The sequence below is a fragment of the Rhinopithecus bieti genome, unplaced genomic scaffold, assembly GCF_001698545.2.
Source record: "Rhinopithecus bieti isolate Rb0 unplaced genomic scaffold, ASM169854v2 scaffold_39857, whole genome shotgun sequence".
Lineage (NCBI taxonomy): Eukaryota > Metazoa > Chordata > Mammalia > Primates > Cercopithecidae > Rhinopithecus > Rhinopithecus bieti.
Genome location: NW_016816641.1, coordinates 478,501 through 496,055, shown reverse-complemented (window position 1 = coordinate 496,055; position 17,555 = coordinate 478,501). Strand labels below are relative to the sequence as shown.

The 17,555-nt window shown below is 45.1% G+C and overlaps 2 protein-coding genes across 8 annotated transcripts in view; one reads left to right on the top strand and one right to left on the bottom strand.

Annotated features, from left to right (window-relative positions):
• Window positions 1-17,555, top strand: part of CRTC3 (CREB regulated transcription coactivator 3) — a 122,758-nt gene that overhangs the window by 69,750 nt on the left and 35,453 nt on the right. For 6 of the 7 annotated variants that reach the window (XM_017855003.1, XM_017855002.1, XM_017854999.1 and 3 more), the window contains exons 3-6: window positions 480-599; window positions 9,761-9,822; window positions 11,490-11,552; window positions 14,851-14,951. In XM_017855003.1, coding sequence (XP_017710492.1) covers window positions 480-599; window positions 9,761-9,822; window positions 11,490-11,552; window positions 14,851-14,951 — 346 coding nt within the window. Of the gene's footprint in view, window positions 1-479; window positions 600-6,426; window positions 6,496-9,760; window positions 9,823-11,489; window positions 11,553-14,850; window positions 14,952-17,555 lie in introns of those variants that run through there. The other variant, XM_017855004.1, reaches the window with a different exon arrangement.
• Window positions 5,772-6,284, bottom strand: LOC108517221 (testis-specific basic protein Y 1-like). Its single transcript, XM_017855005.1, has one exon. It carries the CDS (start codon window positions 6,238-6,240, stop codon window positions 5,854-5,856), a length of 387 nt encoding a protein of 128 aa, XP_017710494.1. The 5' UTR covers window positions 6,241-6,284; the 3' UTR covers window positions 5,772-5,853.

The window sequence follows — 17,555 nt, the reverse complement described above, 5'->3', positions numbered from 1 at the left end:
AAAAAAAAAAAAAAAAAAAAAAAAATTCTGATTTTTCCCTAGAATCCTCAAGTCTGAATTTTCAAACATTGTGAATTCAATCAAGAATTTTAAAAGACACCGTGCAGAACAAATAGGTGCCTCATGGCTTGCCAGTTTCTTTAATATACCTCTTTTACATTTCAGAGTGTCCTTTCTAGTTTTCTGGGATTTAGTATATGAATTCACCATCTTCTGATTCTCCTCCCCCAATTGCATGACAGCTTTTATTCTTCTTTCAACTTTCCTCTTAACACACTACAGACTATTTTCATTATTTTAGGTTATTATAAAGAAATGGTTCCATATACTACTTTATTTACCTTGACCCAAGGCCCACTAATGTATAATAAGTAAAACTGTAAAATCGGTCCTTTCATCTGCTGTTGTTATCAGTTGTTCTTGAGGGTGAGTGACAATTTTATGGTTGGAGGCCAACTCTTCTTCCCTTCTCTCTGCAGCCGTCATTTCACCAAGCTGATAATGTTCGGGGAACCCGCCATCACGGGCTGGTGGAGAGGCCATCCAGGAACCGCTTCCACCCCCTGCACCGAAGGTCTGGGGACAAGCCAGGGCGACAAATATCCTTTTTTACTCTTCAAAGGGAGTGTGCATTCTGAAATGTTTGAAAAGTGTTCAGGATTTATCTTCCCTGCAATTCTCCTTTGGCCTCAAAATCTTCATTTATCTGATGAAAGGAGGCAATACAAATAAATGAGTTGGAAACGAGAACCATCTCTGCAGTCAGCATTTGGAAACATCATTGTAGGTGTTTATGATAGCATCAATAAAGTTCAATTTAACGAAACAACAACAAAAACAACCTGTAATTCAGTCCCATTGCAGGGTGTTCTGAGCATTTTCTCCAGAAACTGGCCAAGTTAGAGTTAAACCTGACTTTGAATCAGGTTAGAGAGACTTAGTTTATCTAGCAAAAATGGACATACAGATATGTGATTTATTTGTATTTCTTTTGATCTGCTGACCCGCTTTTGGAACTTACAGATGAAATTTCATATGATTTTCTATTTGTGATGTTTCAAACTCAGTAAGTGATAACTAAAATAAACCCAGAATATAGGAAAATCTCATGCAGTGATGTAAGTCACACCAAACTCTATGCTGTTAAGTAGAAATAAAGGAAAGGAAATGGTGAATTCACCGTACAGTTTCATTTAATCTGTGCTGTTTATGGGGCGGCAGTGGTGGGTGCTGCTGTGTGACCAGCATTGTGCCGAAGGCTTTGGGAAACAGAACTGAGCTGGATTTTTTGGGAGAGGACACAGAAGTGTGCCAGGAGGGACCGTGCTCTCACTTCATTCTTCTCAGTACTCGGTCGCAGGGGTGGAGGAAGGAGAAGAAAGGCGGGGTGGGTCTCGCTGCGGAGAGCTGAATTCCTGGCAGTGATGGTAGAGTTGGCTTCACAAGCCTAGAAACCAGGAAGTGGGGGCAGGGCACTCATGTTTACTGAGCACCTACCCATGCCAGGCACTGTGATGGGCAATTTATGTGTCATTTAGTCCTCAAAAACTCACTGAGTCGTTTATTTTTTTAACCCTCATTTTCTGATGAGGAAACTTGAGTGTGTGGTGAAGTAACTTGCTCAGGATTCAGACCAGGCCCAGGTGATGGCCCAGCCTGTGCTCTACCCTCCCCATGCCACCTGCGTCCACTCGCAGTGAGGAGGACCTTGTACAAGGGAGCCAGGAGTTGTGGGGGCACCCTAGGGAAACCCCAACTTTTCTTGCCTTCAAGCTTCTTGCAGTTTTTAATCTATTTGGAGGCAAGGATAATGACCCCAGGGAATGTTTGTCTCTCCCCTTTTTCCCACCCCCAGGGACACACCACATTTGGTCCACAGAAGGACCGACTTCTGATTTTGTATATTATGTGGCTGTTATCAAGGAAAGTAAAGATGATAAATGATCTTGAGAATCTATTCTGGAATGTGTGATAACTTTGACATTGAATGAAAAAGGCAAAAGGAAATGGAGGCAATTCATCAGCAAATTTGCACATGTCAGGATGGAGTAGTACATCAAACCATTGTCCAAATTGCCAAGAATGTTCAGGCAAAAGACTTTGAGTGTTTCTTTGCTTGATTTAACAATGTATATTTTTTTGGCCGGTCACGGTGGCTCACGCCTGTAATCCCAACACTTTGGGAGGCCGAGGCAGGCAGATCATGAAGTCAGGAGATTGAGACCATCCTGGCTAACGTGGTGAAACCCCATCTCTACTAAACTTACAAAAAAATTAGCCAGGCGTGGTGGCGGGCGCCTATAGTCCCAGGCTGAGGCAGGAGAATGGCATGAACCTGGGAGGTAGAGTTTGCAGTGAGCCGAGATCGCGCCACTGCACTCCAGCCTGGGCAACAGAGCGAGACTGTGTCTCAAAAAAATAAAACAAAACAGTGCATATTTTTTCAGTTCTCAGTTCCCTCTTTCTCTTGTCAGTGCTCTCATTTCTATATATTAGTTTAAACATTATGCTATATATGTATGTGTGTATGTATATGTGGCTATCTCAAGATACTTCTGAAGTACAGTCTAAATGTATAAGCATACATATAGCTTTACTAACCAAAATAGAGGAGGGTATTGAGGAAAAAAGAGTAGAATGTTTATTCTCTTACAAAAATTATTTGTTAAGTATGTGCTAGTGGTCAGACACCGTTTTAGACATTTTAGTTCACTGTAACATTAAACAGCATGGCCCCTGACCTCAAGTTGCCCAGAGTTCAGTGGGAGAGGCTACTCAGCAAACAAGCAGCCACGGCAGGTATGGCGTCTGCAGGGAGGCAGCTCAGGGGCTGTGGGAGCACGTCAGAGGTGCAGCTTGAACCAGTCTGGGGAAACAAAGAAGGCATCCTGGGGGAAAATTGGAGGCTTGAAGGTTAAGTAAGAGGATAAAGTGTTCATTCAGCAGATATTTACCGAGCCCCTTCTCTGTGCCAGGCACTGTTCTAAGCATGGGGACCCAGTGATGAATAAGGAAGACATAGTTCCTGCTTTCTTGAGTTTACAGTCCTGTGGGAGATGACAGCAAACAGGCAGTAATAAAGGAAAATGGCTTTAGATGGTAATGATTGAGATTTAAGAGAGTAAAGCAGTTGGGAGGTATGTTCCAGGCAGAGGGAAGAGAATGTGGTGCAAAGTCCCAGAAAGGGAGATGACTTCTTGTGTTCAGGGGACCCTATCTCTTATGATAGGGTATAATCTGGCACTGTATGGATCAACTTGAGAGCATAAGCAAAGCTAGTCAACTCCTAAAGGAAGGGGAAGCAAAAACCAAGTTAATATGCAGAGAAATTAAAGTTGTTAGACAGTGTGAGTCAGTGTGAGTGTGATCACGAACCATGTCTTTGTGGTCTCCTAAGCCCTTATATTGGGGTCCTGGGACTGGACATCTCTTGATGCAAAGAAAGTTCTTTTGCCCAGTCTCTTGAGGAATCAAGGGTCCGTGAAATGGGATGATTTTATTTTGGTGTTAATCTATTCCAGAGAACTTAGAGGAGGAGGGCTGTGATTCCATCTTTGCTTTCACAGCCTTCATTCTGTTAGTTGTGAAATAATTAGCCTAAAATTGTGGCCTTGCACATTTGTCTATGACTTTTTAAATGAAGTTTCATCATTTGAAAGTATAAAACACTGGCTTGAACCTTTGTTAGAACAAAAGGAAAAAATCAGAATTCTCTTATTACAGCTGTTTCTCGGCTTAGGTGTTATTTAAGACACACTGGCTTAGACATGTGTTCTAAGGGTTCACTCCTATGATAGGGTGATCTCAAATAAAATGAACATGTTTAACAAATATTCTGGCTTCCTCTCAGAGTGGGCAGCCACAGCACACAGAGCTCTGGCACAGGAGATGCCTTCTGGAGTGGGCTTTGCCCTTGGCATGGGCGGCCACACAAGACCAAGACACAGCTGCAGCTGGGCCCTGGCCTAGGCCCACACAGGCAGAGGAGAGGCACTGCCAGGGCTTGCTTCTGGCTGGGGGCCTGGGCTTGGGCACTTGGAATAGAAGCTCTTCTGCCCTTCTGCAGCTGCGCAGTCTGTAGCAGCCCTTCTTACTCCCACTCCTCAAGGTTGGCGGATGTGCTGTGTCCCAAACACCATCGCTGAACTTCTGAACTATTAACATAAATTTATAGCAAATAAAATATTTTCTCAGACTTGTGGTTAACACACTGAGAAAGAAGGAGACATGCTGAAGAAACATAGAAAATGTCTTCCTCTAAAGGAAGTCAAGAGTTCACTAGCATGAAGGGTCATGAAGAGATGCTTAAGACCTACCAGAGTTAGGAATGCTTCTCCTCTCTGGGCTGGGCCTTGCTTTGATTCTTTTCATCATAATGAGAGGAAAATGTTAGGACATTGGTTTGTAGGACACTGTTTCTTTGAAATGCATGGCCTATTACATTTGAGAAACACCATGCTCTCTATCTCCTCTTGGAGCCTGACCATATATATTAGGGCTCTGAAAAGTCCTGCAGTTAAGAAACTTCTCATCTTTAACCCAGGATTTCCAAAACTTAAGTGATCACAAAATCCAGCTTTTACCTAACACCCGTCTTATCTTGAAGGACAAGGAAACATTAGTTTTTAGAATTTTAAGGGGTAAATATTCTGACTTCACAATACCACATGCAATCTATTTGCCTCTCATGTGCTGAGGGAAACAGGATGTTCTTATAAATGCAAGGACTAAAAAAGTTGCCACTCATATCCTCCCTTACAGTTTCACTTTAAGATGCCTTCTAGTGGGACACAGTTGGAGGTAAAGGGACAAAAGGAAGTAGAATGACAAGAAACACATGGCTGAGAAATCAGGAAGGAGCCAAATTATGGCCAGTTTTCTGTATTCAATCTGAGCCTGAAACTTGTCGTGGTGGGTGGGTTCTATTAACCAGACTCTGAGTCCACTTACCCCACTAGCTGCATGGAAGGCCGCAGGCCTGCCCCACAAACCGTGTCCCTGGCAGAACACAGAGTTCCAGAGCAGGAGAGAAATGATTGGCTTCCAGGCTGCCCCGAGCCCTGCCCAGGTACCCTGACCGCAAAGGGATGGGAAGCCAAGAGAAGGGAAGCCTGCGCCTGCTCACCCAGCCGCAGGTCAAGCAGCACAAAGAAAGGGACAGGGGCGGGTCTTGTTTTCAGCTTCTGTGACTCAGTAACCCCACCCACTGGTAAACGGGCCAACTGATGTCCTCTCTTATCAGCAGACGAAGAGCTGCTCCCCTTCCTTTGGGGAAGAGTAAGAACTGTTCCTTCTAACACTCCGCAGGTTGAGAGGAACAGCAGTCCCTGTGTTGATGGATTGAAGCAGTAATTCAAGGAGGAAGATTTTCCTGCACAGAACTGCAGAGGCTTGGGGAGAGAGAGAGCAGACTGGGATGACTCTGAGATCCTAACCTGAGTGTCTTGGTAGAAGGTGGCCTTACTAAATACGACGGACTATAAGAAGAGGAACAGATTAAGGGGACAGTGATTGGTTGGATTTTTGGTAGAATTTGAGCTGTGTTTTGGCAGAGAAGTTGAGTAGGCAGTTGGAAATATGCACTTGGAGTTCACAAATTTAACTATTGGGAGCTGGAGGTATGGATTTATGAGTTACTGGACTGTGGGTGACAGTGGGGCTGAGGGAAGGATGGGATTGGCCAAAGCGAGCATGGAGGACGGGGGCTGTCCACCAGGAAGACGGGCACTGGCCCTGAAGCTCTTTTTTTTTTTTTTTTTTTTTTTTTTTCATTTGCAACACATTCATTTTATTATCTTCACCAGGGGCCACCCTGCTGGTGAGATCTCTGCGGTCTGGCGACTGGGCCTGAACTTAGTCGCTGCTCAGGGAGCTGGTGGAGTTGGTGGCCGCCCCCTCGCTCAGTGGCTCCTCCAGCTGGGTCTCCTGGCTCAGGGTGTCGTGCTGGCTCCCCTCGCTCACGGGCTCCTCCACCGGCAGCTGGTGCTGAGGGAGCTCCTGGCTAGGCTGGTCATTGGGGCCGGGGGCCGCTGGCCCGCTCCCCGCCTCAGGGGCCGCCGCCGCCATCTTGCTCGCAGTCCGTTTCTTCCCGCCTCTCGGTCCACGAGCTGCTTTTCCCTTCTTGGCCGCCCTGGTAGCCTTCTTCTTCGGGCTGCTGGAGCCCTGCTGAGGAGAGGACTTCCTCTTTTGGGTCTCCTTGGTCTTGGCCGGGGATCCCGAGTCTCTCGGCTTCGGACTCATCTTCCACCGCTCAATGTCTCCCAACGGTCCCTGAAGCTCTTAGGAAGCGCCTCCTAAAGCCCCTGTGCCCGGAGGCTCCCGCCACCCCCTCTGCTCCCACTCTAGCTGGTGCCCAGTGATCCTGAGAGCATCCTGTGCCTCTCAGAGCAATGCAAGCAGTTGTGGCCTGAGGCTCTGAGGCCACAAGACCCCAGGGAACATCAGGACGGAAGGCAAAGGGGCAGAGAGGAGTGCACAGGATAAGAAAAGATCCATGTGAGTGTGGGGATTTTTTTTTTAAACTTTAATTTTTGTTTCCATCCATTGCAGCCACCTCTTCTTTGTTTATCTTTTTCATTATCCCTCCTCCCTGCCTTCCTTTTTTAAGTGGAAATCTTCTTGAGCCAAAGGCTTCACTAAGCTTAACTAAGGAAGCAACGGAGGAGGTGCTGATGTGATTGTTAAAAGCCCTGTGGCCTGTGCTGCCCTTCCACTGGCACGCTGGCACCTGGCGGGGATGCCAGAAATGCTTCTTGAGTAAATGGCAAATTCAAGTTTGTAAATAAGAGTGTTTCCTCTGTCTCAAGGTTGTGACTTAGGGCATGTCAGTGTTGTGGAGTAATTTAAAGCCACCTGAATGAAGTTTTCTGAAATTTTCCAAAGAACAAATAAACTTTTCCTAGATTTTCCTTGCATTAACTGTAAGTGTATAACATGAGTGGTTCTCTTGGGTTTTCAAATATTCACTAAATTAGATGAGACGGTAAAAATTAAGAGAGCTCAGAGGTCACATATTTTAACTTTTGATGCCTCAACCTAATTATATTAAAAATTTCCAGGAATTTACTATATTTTCACATTGTTAATATCAGGAAGGTTACAATGCTAGCTCATACCTCAACATTTAAATCACCAACATTTGATCATTACGTGACTATTACACCACTGCATTCTAATTTGTATTATCAGTACTGTGAAATCAGAGGTATTGAGTTTAAAGATGGCAGTGTACTGAGAAAAATGGTAAACTTCTACTTCCTGAAATTAAGTGTTTCTGAACACAGATTCATCCAATCTGCAGAAAAGAGAAAGGCAGATAACCATAGGTTCTGAGGCTCAGTGTTTCCTCCCTAATGGCGTGGCCAGCAGAAATACTGACAGGTTTTGTCTCTCATGGGCCTTCCTGTTTATCACCTTTTCCTCTCCTGCCTCCTACTGTGGTCTCACCTCATCTGAACTTCATGTACGTTAAGCCTAATAGTGAATGTTGAAGAAATGTCTCTCTTTGGAAATTATCTGTTTTATTTTATCGATTTAAGGTCAAATTAAGACATAAGATAATGAGACTTGTCAAAGAAAACTAATACGTAGAAGATAAAACTTGCAATCCTAATGCTTCTCCTGGCAAAGAAGACATTTCCCACCGAATCACTAAGAACTCATGAGAGCCTCCATTTTCCTAATTCCAGATTCTGTATTTATTTGAGCTGCCCAGCCCAGGCCTGCAGGATAGGGCCCCACTCCTTCAAGGCTCCGGTTTCCTCCTGAGCCCGAGCCAATGATACCTTCTCTTATAGCCTCCATCCTTCTTCCCAGAACACTCCAGGTACTATTTTCTATTTTCTGGGGGCATTTGGCATAGTTCACTGTTTCCTGAGAGGCAGCATAGCTTAGCGGAGAGCTCTCAGGCTTTGATGTCAGTGAGTTGTGGGTTTGACCCCTGATCCACCAGGCCTGCTATCTGATCTTGGATTTCTCAGCTCTTCTAGAACTGAGCCTCAGTTTCTTCAGCTGTAAAATGGGGGAAATAGCTGCCTCTCAGGATTAAGATTAAATAAAGTGTGAACTCAGCACAGGCCTGGCACACAGCAGGTGCTTAGATATCTGTTTTCACATTTCTGTCTTAATGTGTAGCTGTATCTTCTTTATTATTTCCACCTTAAGAAATAAAGGTTTGGGATGAAAAGTATTATTGGTAACTGCCGAATGTATATTTCATCCAATCAGTGATCCAGGAGACAAAAGGAATGGGCTTGGTTTGGGTGAGTGATAAGGAGGCAACGTTCCACATAGGAGGAGAGATAGGGGAAATGGCATTAGCAAAGGCAGAGGGACAGGAAAATACAGGCTGTGTTTGTGGAACTCAGACAGCTGAAGGGAAGACAAGAGCAGAAGAGGCCATTGTCCCCAAATTGTGGAGCACCACAATTACTAAGCCAGTAAGTTTTGATTTTGCCTTTTAGGCTGAACAAAATCATTGAAGATTTCTTACCAAAATAATATGATTAACAGTGTCTTCAGAAGGCTATTGTGTGTGAACAGTTAACTAAACGAATGAAAACAACGCCTCTCTGCTCGGTGTGTAGTGCAGCATCCCATTTGTGTCTCCATGCGTCCGGAATATGCTCCAAGCCATGCTAGACCCAGTGAACAATACAACATTGATAAGACAGTGCCCCCAATAACACTGGAAAGTTTACGTTTCTTCATACATCTAATGCGCCTCTTTTTTGGTTATAAATACCAGGAACCCACCTTAACTGAAAAACAGAAAATGTATTGGCATATGTCACTGGAAGCCCAATATAATTAAATTATTATTGACTGAAGTTCCCCTGTTGTGCTATAAAATACTGTCATATTCATTCTTTTTTTTTTTTTTGCACACATTAACCCTCCCAGCCTCCCTCCCACCCTCCCCTACTGCCCTTCCCAGCCTCTGGTAACCATCCTTCTACTCTCCATCTCCATGAGTTCAACTGTTTTGATTTTTAGATCCCACAAATAAGTGAGAACATGTGATGTTTGTCTTTCTGTACCTGGCTTATTTCATTTAATAGTTCATTGTCTTTTAATGGTAGAATTGTGGGTGTTTTTATTTTCTTTGTTGTTACCAGGAACCCACCTTAACTTAAAAACAGAAAATGTATTGGCATATGTCACTGGAAACCCAAGGGCTAGATCCAAGGAGTCATATAATATCATTGAGACCTACCTCCGAGGTACCACTTCTGAGATGACTTCAGGCATGACAGATAGGCTTTCTCCAAAGGGAGACCCCCAGGTTCAGAAGGCCCTCGGGCTCACCACCCCTCTTGGGGCACTCCTTTTTTTCCACTCAAAAGCACTCTCCGTGGTTCTGTTTGTGTCATAACCTATCCCTGAGCCAAACACTGTTTCCAGGGGGTAAAGTACCTAGACTAGAATCCTGGGCCTGGGCTCCTCATGTGTGGCACAGAGGGAATGGCAACGTTACCTGGTTTGGAGCAAGAGTGGAGACAGTTCCTGAAAACAAAAGGTGCCAGGTGGGTAAAACATAATAAACACCCCACAAAAAATCATGCAAAGAAAACACTGGTTAGAAGACAGCAGAATAGGCTGTCCTTGAGGAGGGGTGATAAGAGAAAGCATGAAGGAAGAGCTGTCAGGTACAGGGATAAAGAGCCAAAAACTCAGTTGTTTTAACTATCTGTGAGTCCACCTTGCTAATTCTGCTTCAACTTTCCATTAATTTGTATTTTTCCTTTATTAAAAATTCTACTTTGATGGTAGTGCTTTTGGAGTCAATTATTCCTCACAGCCTCTGGATGAGAGTTGGCCAAGGTAAGCAAGCCATACTTTAAAAGATATGATGGGTATGTGTTATTTTTAGATCATTTCACTTAACTTTATCCACTTTGAATGTTGTTTGGAAATTGCTAATATAAAGCATAGAATCCTGTTTTCTCTTAGAACATTTAATTTCAGTGGGAGGATCACTTGAGACCAGGAGTTTTGAGGCTGTAGTGTGCGATGATGGGGCCTGTGAATAGCTACTGCACTCCAGCCTGGACAACATAGCAAGATGCCATCTCTTAAAACAAAACAAAATAAAAAACACCTTATTGACTGGGCACGGTGGCTCACGCCTGTAATCCCCGTACTTTGGGACGCTGAGGTGGGCGGATCATGAGGTCAGGAGATTGAGACCATCCTGGCCAACATGATGAAACCCCGTCTCTACTAAAAAATACAAAAATTAGCTGGGCGTGAGGACGTGTGCCTGTAATCCCAGCTACTTGGGAGGCTGAAGCAGGAGAATTGCTTGAACCAGAGGGTCGGAGGTTGCAGTGAGCCGAGATCATGCCACAGCACTCCAGCCTGGTAACAGAGTGAGACTCCATCTCAAAAAACAAAAACAGAAACAAACACCTAAGCATTTCCAACGGTAGGCTTATACGAAAGTCTAAAATGAAAAGTTGTTTAAAGAAATCTAGATCTTCATATTTAAAACCAAATAGAAACACATTTGGAATATGTTTACCAGCAGAATACTCAGATATGGCATTCTTATGTTTGAGACTTAGAAAAATAAGCATTTTTTCTCAGAATGTCTTAGTAAGCTGCTGAAAAGGACAAAAGACTCTTAAAATGGTAATTTGCACAGTGTGTTTGATTTAAGGTCTCTTTGAGTATTTTTGTACCCAATACAGAGGGTAACAGAAAATAGAATTAACTGAGAAAAAGCCCCTGCAGCATCTGTTGTGTGCCTAGTATCGTTTTCAGATCACCAAGTCAGACTTAGGAGGCATTTAAAATGTGTGTATCAAAAATATTTAGCTCTCCGGATTGAAGTCTACTCTCCATCCATTCTCTGGGCAAATACTGACTGAGCACTAACTGTGTATAATGTAGTCTGGGTCTGGGGGAGGAAATAAAGATGGGTAAAAGTGCGTCCCCACCTCAGGTAGGTTTTCCGCCACCCTCAAGAATCTTGGGATCCAGGGTTGTGGAATAAATACAATATTTTATTACATCAGTAAAAGGCATCTCCAAACTGATATTTTTCTTTTATGTATCCAAGAAATGTCTTCTGCTTTTCAGAGCACCAGGATTGGCTAGACTTAATATTTTCATACCCTGGGCAACTGTAACAATTCTGTTCCTCTTCATGGCCATTGGTAAGGGAATAAAAAATTTTTGCATCCAAGATTGCCAAGGCTCCCCCTACATGTATACTGAACTCCTCATCTGCCCAGCTAGCTAATCCTGTTCCTTATGGGTTTGTAGTAGTTTTTATACTGGAAATCAAAGATCACAGGACTGGACGGATCATTGAGTCTTACCTCATTTTAACAATGATGAGCAAAATGAGCGAGGTGTGCGGTATTTTTAAGTGACTTGCAGAGCAAGGTGAGTAGAAGAGCCAGTTCTCAAATGCAAGTGCTGAGGCCCTCCTTTGCTGTTGTGGATTGACTTCTTTTTCTTTTATGTTGTTCTGGTTTTTAAAGGCAACAGCCTCCTTGGAAAGACGAAAAGCATCCTGGGTTTAGGCTGACATCTGCACTTAACAGGTACATGGGTTGTTTCCTGGTAGGAGTAGATTTAAAGCAATTTAACTGTCCTGATATTTTTTACATAGCAGCCAGTTGCCAGAGTGTGTTTATGTAAGCTGTGTTGATACATGTTCAAAACAAAACCCACCATTTTTTGAGTGTCTACAGGGGGCAGTATAGAGCACACGAGGTCTGGGATGAGACTACTAGGGTTTGTGTCTTACTGTATGACCTTGAGCAGATTTTTAAACTTCTGATTGCCTCAGTTTACTCATTTGAAAAATGGAGATAATGGTACCTAGATCATGGGTTGGTTGTGAGGGTTGAACAAGATAAGACCTGGGAAGCATACGTGCTGAATAAACATCAGCTATTATCATGATCACTTTGGGCCAGACTCTAGGAGTAAGAGTTCCACTTCAGTCATTTTTTTCAATCCTGACAACACCCTACAAGAATGAGTATTATTTTCCATTCTAAAAGGTTAAGTGACTTGTTTAAGGGCTTTAGCTAATAGATGAAGGACTAGGATTGAGAAAAGAAAAAAAAAGAAAGCAACTGAGCACAGTGGCTCGCACCTGTAGTCCCAACACTTTGGGAGGCTGAGGCCAGAGGATCGTGTGAGCCCAGCAGTTTGAGGCCAGCCTGGGCAAGATGGTGAGACCCTGTCTCTATGAAAAAAAAAAAGGGGGGGTCGTGGTGGCACGTGCCTGTGGTTCCAGCTACTTAGGAGGCTGAGGTGGGGAGAATCACCTGATCCCAAGGAGGCTGAGGCTGCAGTGACCCCTGTTTGCGCCATTGCACTCCAGCCTGGGCAACAGAGACGCTGTCTCAAAATAAAAAAGAAACCTGATGAATGGTGCAAAATTTTAAATATTTTTTAATTTTATATTATTATTATTTTTTTGAGACAGTCTTGGCTGTCTCAAAACGGAGTGTTATAAAAGGGCCTTGGGCCCGGCACGGGTGGCTTTCAAGCCTGTAATCCCCAAGCACTTTGGGAGCCGAGATGGGCGGGATCACGAGGGGTCAGGAAGATCGGGGGACCCATCCTGGCTAATACGGTGAAACCCTGTCCTCTATTAAAAATTACCAAAAAACCTAGCGGGGTGAGGTGGGGGGCCTGTAGTCCCAGCTACTTGGGAAGGGCTGTGGCAGAGAGAATTGGCGTAAACCCCGGGAGGCGGGAGCTTGCAGTGAGGCTGGAGATTCTGGCCACTGCCACTCCAACCCTGTGGTGACAGAGCGAGACTCCGTCTCAAAAAAAAAAAAAAAAAAAAAAAAAAGGCCCTTTGGGTGCCCATCCTTCCTCAGCTTCACTCATTATCAGCATTCTGCCAGTCTCTCCAAACCTACCTCCCACCCCAGTCACATGATTGGCTAGATATAGTATCGTACCTGGAAATATCTCCAGCAGTGTAAGGCCAACGAGAACCTTTTTTAAAAAATATAACCACAATGCTGCTATTACACTTAACAAAATTAAAAATAACTCCTTAATATAATTTAATGCCCGGTCTGTATTTAGATTTTCCCACTTGGCTCTGCATTTGTTTGATATTCTCTCAAGTCTCTGAATCTAGGCTGGAATCTGAACCCAGGTCTCTCTGATCTCAGCGGCCACGCTCCTCCTGTTGCACTATGGGTTCTGCCCTTGTCTGCCTCTTCCCTCCTCTGAAGCCACGTGGCTTCATAGCCACCTGAGGCTGTCACTGGAATGAACCACAAAGAAGCACTGTAGGCTAATGAAGTTGCTTACCAGTTCTTTTTATGGCCAACAGTTTGACCTTATGATGAGATAAATAAATAATCATCTCTTGCAACCAAAGCTATGTAGACATTGAAGCTATCTGGGAGAATTTCAGAAATTTGTTATACATTAGTGGCTCCAACATTTTCTCTTAGGACCACTTTACAGTCTTAAAAAACACGGAGGCCTGGGGCAGTGGCTCATGCCTGTAATTCCAGCACTTTGGGAGGCCAAGGCGGATGAATCACCTGAGGTCAGGAGTTCAAGACCAGCCTGGTCAACATGGTGAAACCCCGGTTCTACTAAAAATACAGAAATTAGCCAGGCGTGGTAGCGGGTGCCTGTAATCCCAGCAATTTGAGAGGCTGAGGCAGGAGAATCGCCTGAACCCGGGAGGCAGAGGTTGCAGTGAGCACCACTGCACTGCAGCCTGGGCGACCAGAGCGAAATTTCATCTCAAAAAGTCATACTAATAAAATAAAATAGGCTGGGCGCAGTGGCTCATGCCTGTAATCCCAGCACTTTGATAGGCTGAGGCAGGTGGATCACCTGAGGTTGGGAGTTCGAGACCAGCCTGGCCAACATGGTGAAACCCTGTCTCTACTAAAAATAGAAAAGTTAGCTGGGCATGGTGACGCATGTCTATAATCCCAGCTACTCGGGAGGCTGAGGGAGAAGAATTTCTTGGACACGGGAGGCGGAGGTTGCAGTGAGCTGAGATCGCACCACTGCACTCCAACCTGGGCAACAGAGCGAGACTGTCTCAAAAAAATAACAATAAAATAAAATAAAATCAAGACCCTCAAAGAGTATTTGTTTACGTGAGAATATCTATTGATATTGAGAGATTTTTTTAAAGATGCTAGTGAATTAAAAAATAAATTAATAGCCCATTATACATTAACGTAAATTGTATCTTTTTGAAAAGAAACACAAAAAAAATTTTGAAAATAGTGGCAATGTTCACCTTTTACAGATCCCTCCAAGGCAGCTGGGTTGTCTGCTCCCGTGCTTAGCGGTGGGGGCATCACACCTCACATGGCTGCTGGGGAAGCCCGCCGTGCTTGGGAGAGGCAAGAGTGAAAAACAGAGGACACTTTACTGTCATTTTGAAAGCAGGCTTGACCTCACCTGCTTCCTGGAAGGGTTTTGCGAACCACTGCTCTGAGTGACCCTTTTCTTAGGAACAGCTGCTCTCAGGTGGAGAAAACCTAGTACAGTCACAGGCTAAACTGGCCACAGCCGGCTTCTGAGCTGGGAAGAATAGGGGCTCTTAGACGGAAGCCATGCATCCGAGGCCCGCCTTTGTCGAACTCGATCGCCATGCTGTCAGCTTCAGCATATGAGGCGGTATGAGTCTAAATTAAAATATTCTGGAGTGTGGGTGATCCTCAGAGGCTGTTATTGAGATAAAGAACTTCAGGTAGGTCCTAAGCCCTTATTTGATGGATGATTACAAATCAGTTATTCTTGCCTTCTTTCCTGTTGGTAATATTCAACAAAGACTATTGCATTTTCACTAAGGAAAATGGATTTTCAGCCAGACTCTCTCCTCCCCCTCCTTAGGACCAATTCTGATTCTGCTCTTCACACGAGTGCTCTGAGCACCAAGCCCCAGGACCCCTATGGAGGAGGGGGCCAGTCGGCCTGGCCTGCCCCATACATGGGTAAGACACACAGGCCACTGCTGACAGCAGCTGTGCTTGCTCATTCTGTCCTAGGGCCTAAGGGAAAGAGAAGCTGAAGTGGTGTTTGCACTTCCCGGATCAGTGGTCTTAGAGAGGCGGCTCGTGGCAGGGAAGCGTGTGTGTCCATGATGCAGTCAGGATGGATGGAGCTCCCGGCATCCCCTGCCTCTGCCCTGCTCCCTCCACAGCACGCTCTCCCTGTTGGCGTCTCTTGGCCCTCTTCTGGGCACCCGTCATCTTCCAATAACTTTCTAACTGGTCTCCTGATTTCTAGTCTCACATCCCTTCAATCCAGTTTTATGTTAGGTTCCCCAAGAGGTTCCCTCTTTCCCCACCCAGGATCTGAACAAACTGAGAAATAAAACCAGAAGTGACAGACAGAGCTAGGTATCACCTTTATTACTAATAAGACCAGGTTGGAGGAAGTGACTGTCTGTGTAGGTCGGTGGGCCTGTTGAGACTGAACCCCAGCGTGAGGCTGACTCCCCCTGAGTGGCCGGCAGCACTGGCCAGCGTGGTCCCCTGGGAGGAGGGCTCAGGCAAGCCTGGGGGAGGGAAGGGTGGAGCAGAGGCCTGCTGCCTGAGGGAAGGCATGCCCTTGAGAAGGGGAAGAGGAGACCAGACTGGAACTGTGCATCACCTGCTCAGTTGCCCCCCTGGCCAGTGTGAGTAAAGGGGTGGAAAGAGGCCAGGAGTAACCCGGAGTGGGGAAGAGGCCCACTCATGCCATCTCACAGCTCTGCTTCCAGAGTGAACCCAAACCTGATCATCTTGCTCTCCCGCTTAAAATCCTCAATGCCACCCCTCACCTTCAGGAGAAAGAGCCCAGATCTTCTTTGGAATGACATGAGCCCCAAGGCCTGGCCCCTGTCTGCCTCTCTCCCTTTTCTCTCTGCTCCCCCGCCTCACACCCAAGGTAGCCATGCGAACCACTTTGGGTTCTACTAGTGTGTCTTCCTGTTCCTGTCTCTTCCTCTTTCACTCACTCCTGGCCTTCCTGGCCAACCTTAGCTCGTGTGTATACTCATGTCTGTGGAGCCGTCATTGACCTTCCTCCCTCTCAGCTCAGAGTTACCGTGTCCTTCTGACATCCCAGACTGCTCTCTTAGCACCTGTAATACTTGGCTGCTTTTTTATGTGAACATGCATCTCTTTCTCTGCTCAGTGTAGATTTCTTGAAGGCAGCATCTTAATGGTCTTGTTCTCTCCAGCCGCTAGCACAGTGCCCAGCACAGAGGAGCCCGTACTGATGGAGAAGTGTGAAGAATCACACACTGGCTCGCATGTGCACAGCATTTGCCAAAATACCCTCGGTGCTGGCACCTGACCTGTACGTGAAGTGAGGCTGGTCATTCAGACACATTTCAAGTCTCCCTTTCTGGGGTTTATAATCTAGAAAGAACAATTGTCTTGAATTATCCATTCCATATGCAGACTGACTCTTGCCCAGAAACTTTCAGGGCTGTGTATTTGTTCTTGAAACAGGAATAAATACATCTTTAGCCAAGAAACCAGCTTTTCTGGTTTTCTTTGCTTTTTGGAGAGTTTAAAGCCTAAATGGCCTGTGTTCCTTCTAGGAGAACATTCATGATCTTATTTCTTTGTATATAGCAGGGACAGGATTGAATAATAATTGTTGCTATATTTGTTCTATTGGTGCAATTTGGAGAAGACTACATTTGCTTAAATGATTGTTTGCTTGTAAACTATGAGAGCTTTCAGAATTGGTTAGGGACATCTACCCATGCTTCCATACATGGGAATATGAAAGTTGGCAGTGATGCTGAAATTGATGTTGGAATTGGATATGGGTCCACTGCTCACTGCTTAGAGGAGCAGGGTGTGTGGGAAGAGGGATTAGTTTAGTTTCAGGATAGGTAGAGATGGGAGTATGTAAACAAAGCCTTAAAAAAGCAGAAGCTGTAATCAGTGGGGGCGCCTGTGAGCACAGCAGGATCCTAATCTCCATGGACTCAGAGCCAGCTAGACAGACAGATTTTTACCCTGGAGCCCCTGCATTTCTGCCTCTGCCATTCCTTTCATTTACACTGCCCTCTGCAAAGTTTACGCTTCTCTAGAAAGGGCTAGAGGCCTAGAGAACCAAGGGAATCACAGGTAATTCAAGTGAGGATTTTTTGATGCTTGCATGCCAAGAAAAAGAAAGTAACTAAAGAAAGCAATTACCTGAGTTGAAGTATTCATGCTGAGCGATGTAGCCTCTGAGAGAAGAGATGAGAAGTGTCAGAAAGGGTAAGTGAGGATGGAATAAGAAAAGCAAAGGAATGTAAACATTGGTCCAGGTAGACAGAGCAATGAGAAAAACAGGAAGAAAGAAATAAATCCTGGGCCGGGCACGGTGGCTCAAGCCTGTAATCCCAGCACTTTGGGAGGCCGAGACGGGCGGATCACGAGGTCAGGAGATCTGATTCATCCTGGCTAACCGGTGAAACCCCGTCTCTTCTTTTAAAAAAAAAAAAAAAAATACAGAAAACTATCTGGGCGAGGTGGCGGGCGCCTGTAGTCCCAGCTACTCGGGAGGCTGAGGCAGGAGAATGGCGTGAACCCGGGAGGCGGAGCTTGCAG

Coding starts and splice junctions, on each gene's coding strand:
- LOC108517221 (XM_017855005.1), bottom strand. CDS start 6,240: ATGAGTCCGAAGCCGAGAGACTCGGGATCCCCGGCCAAGACCAAGGAG.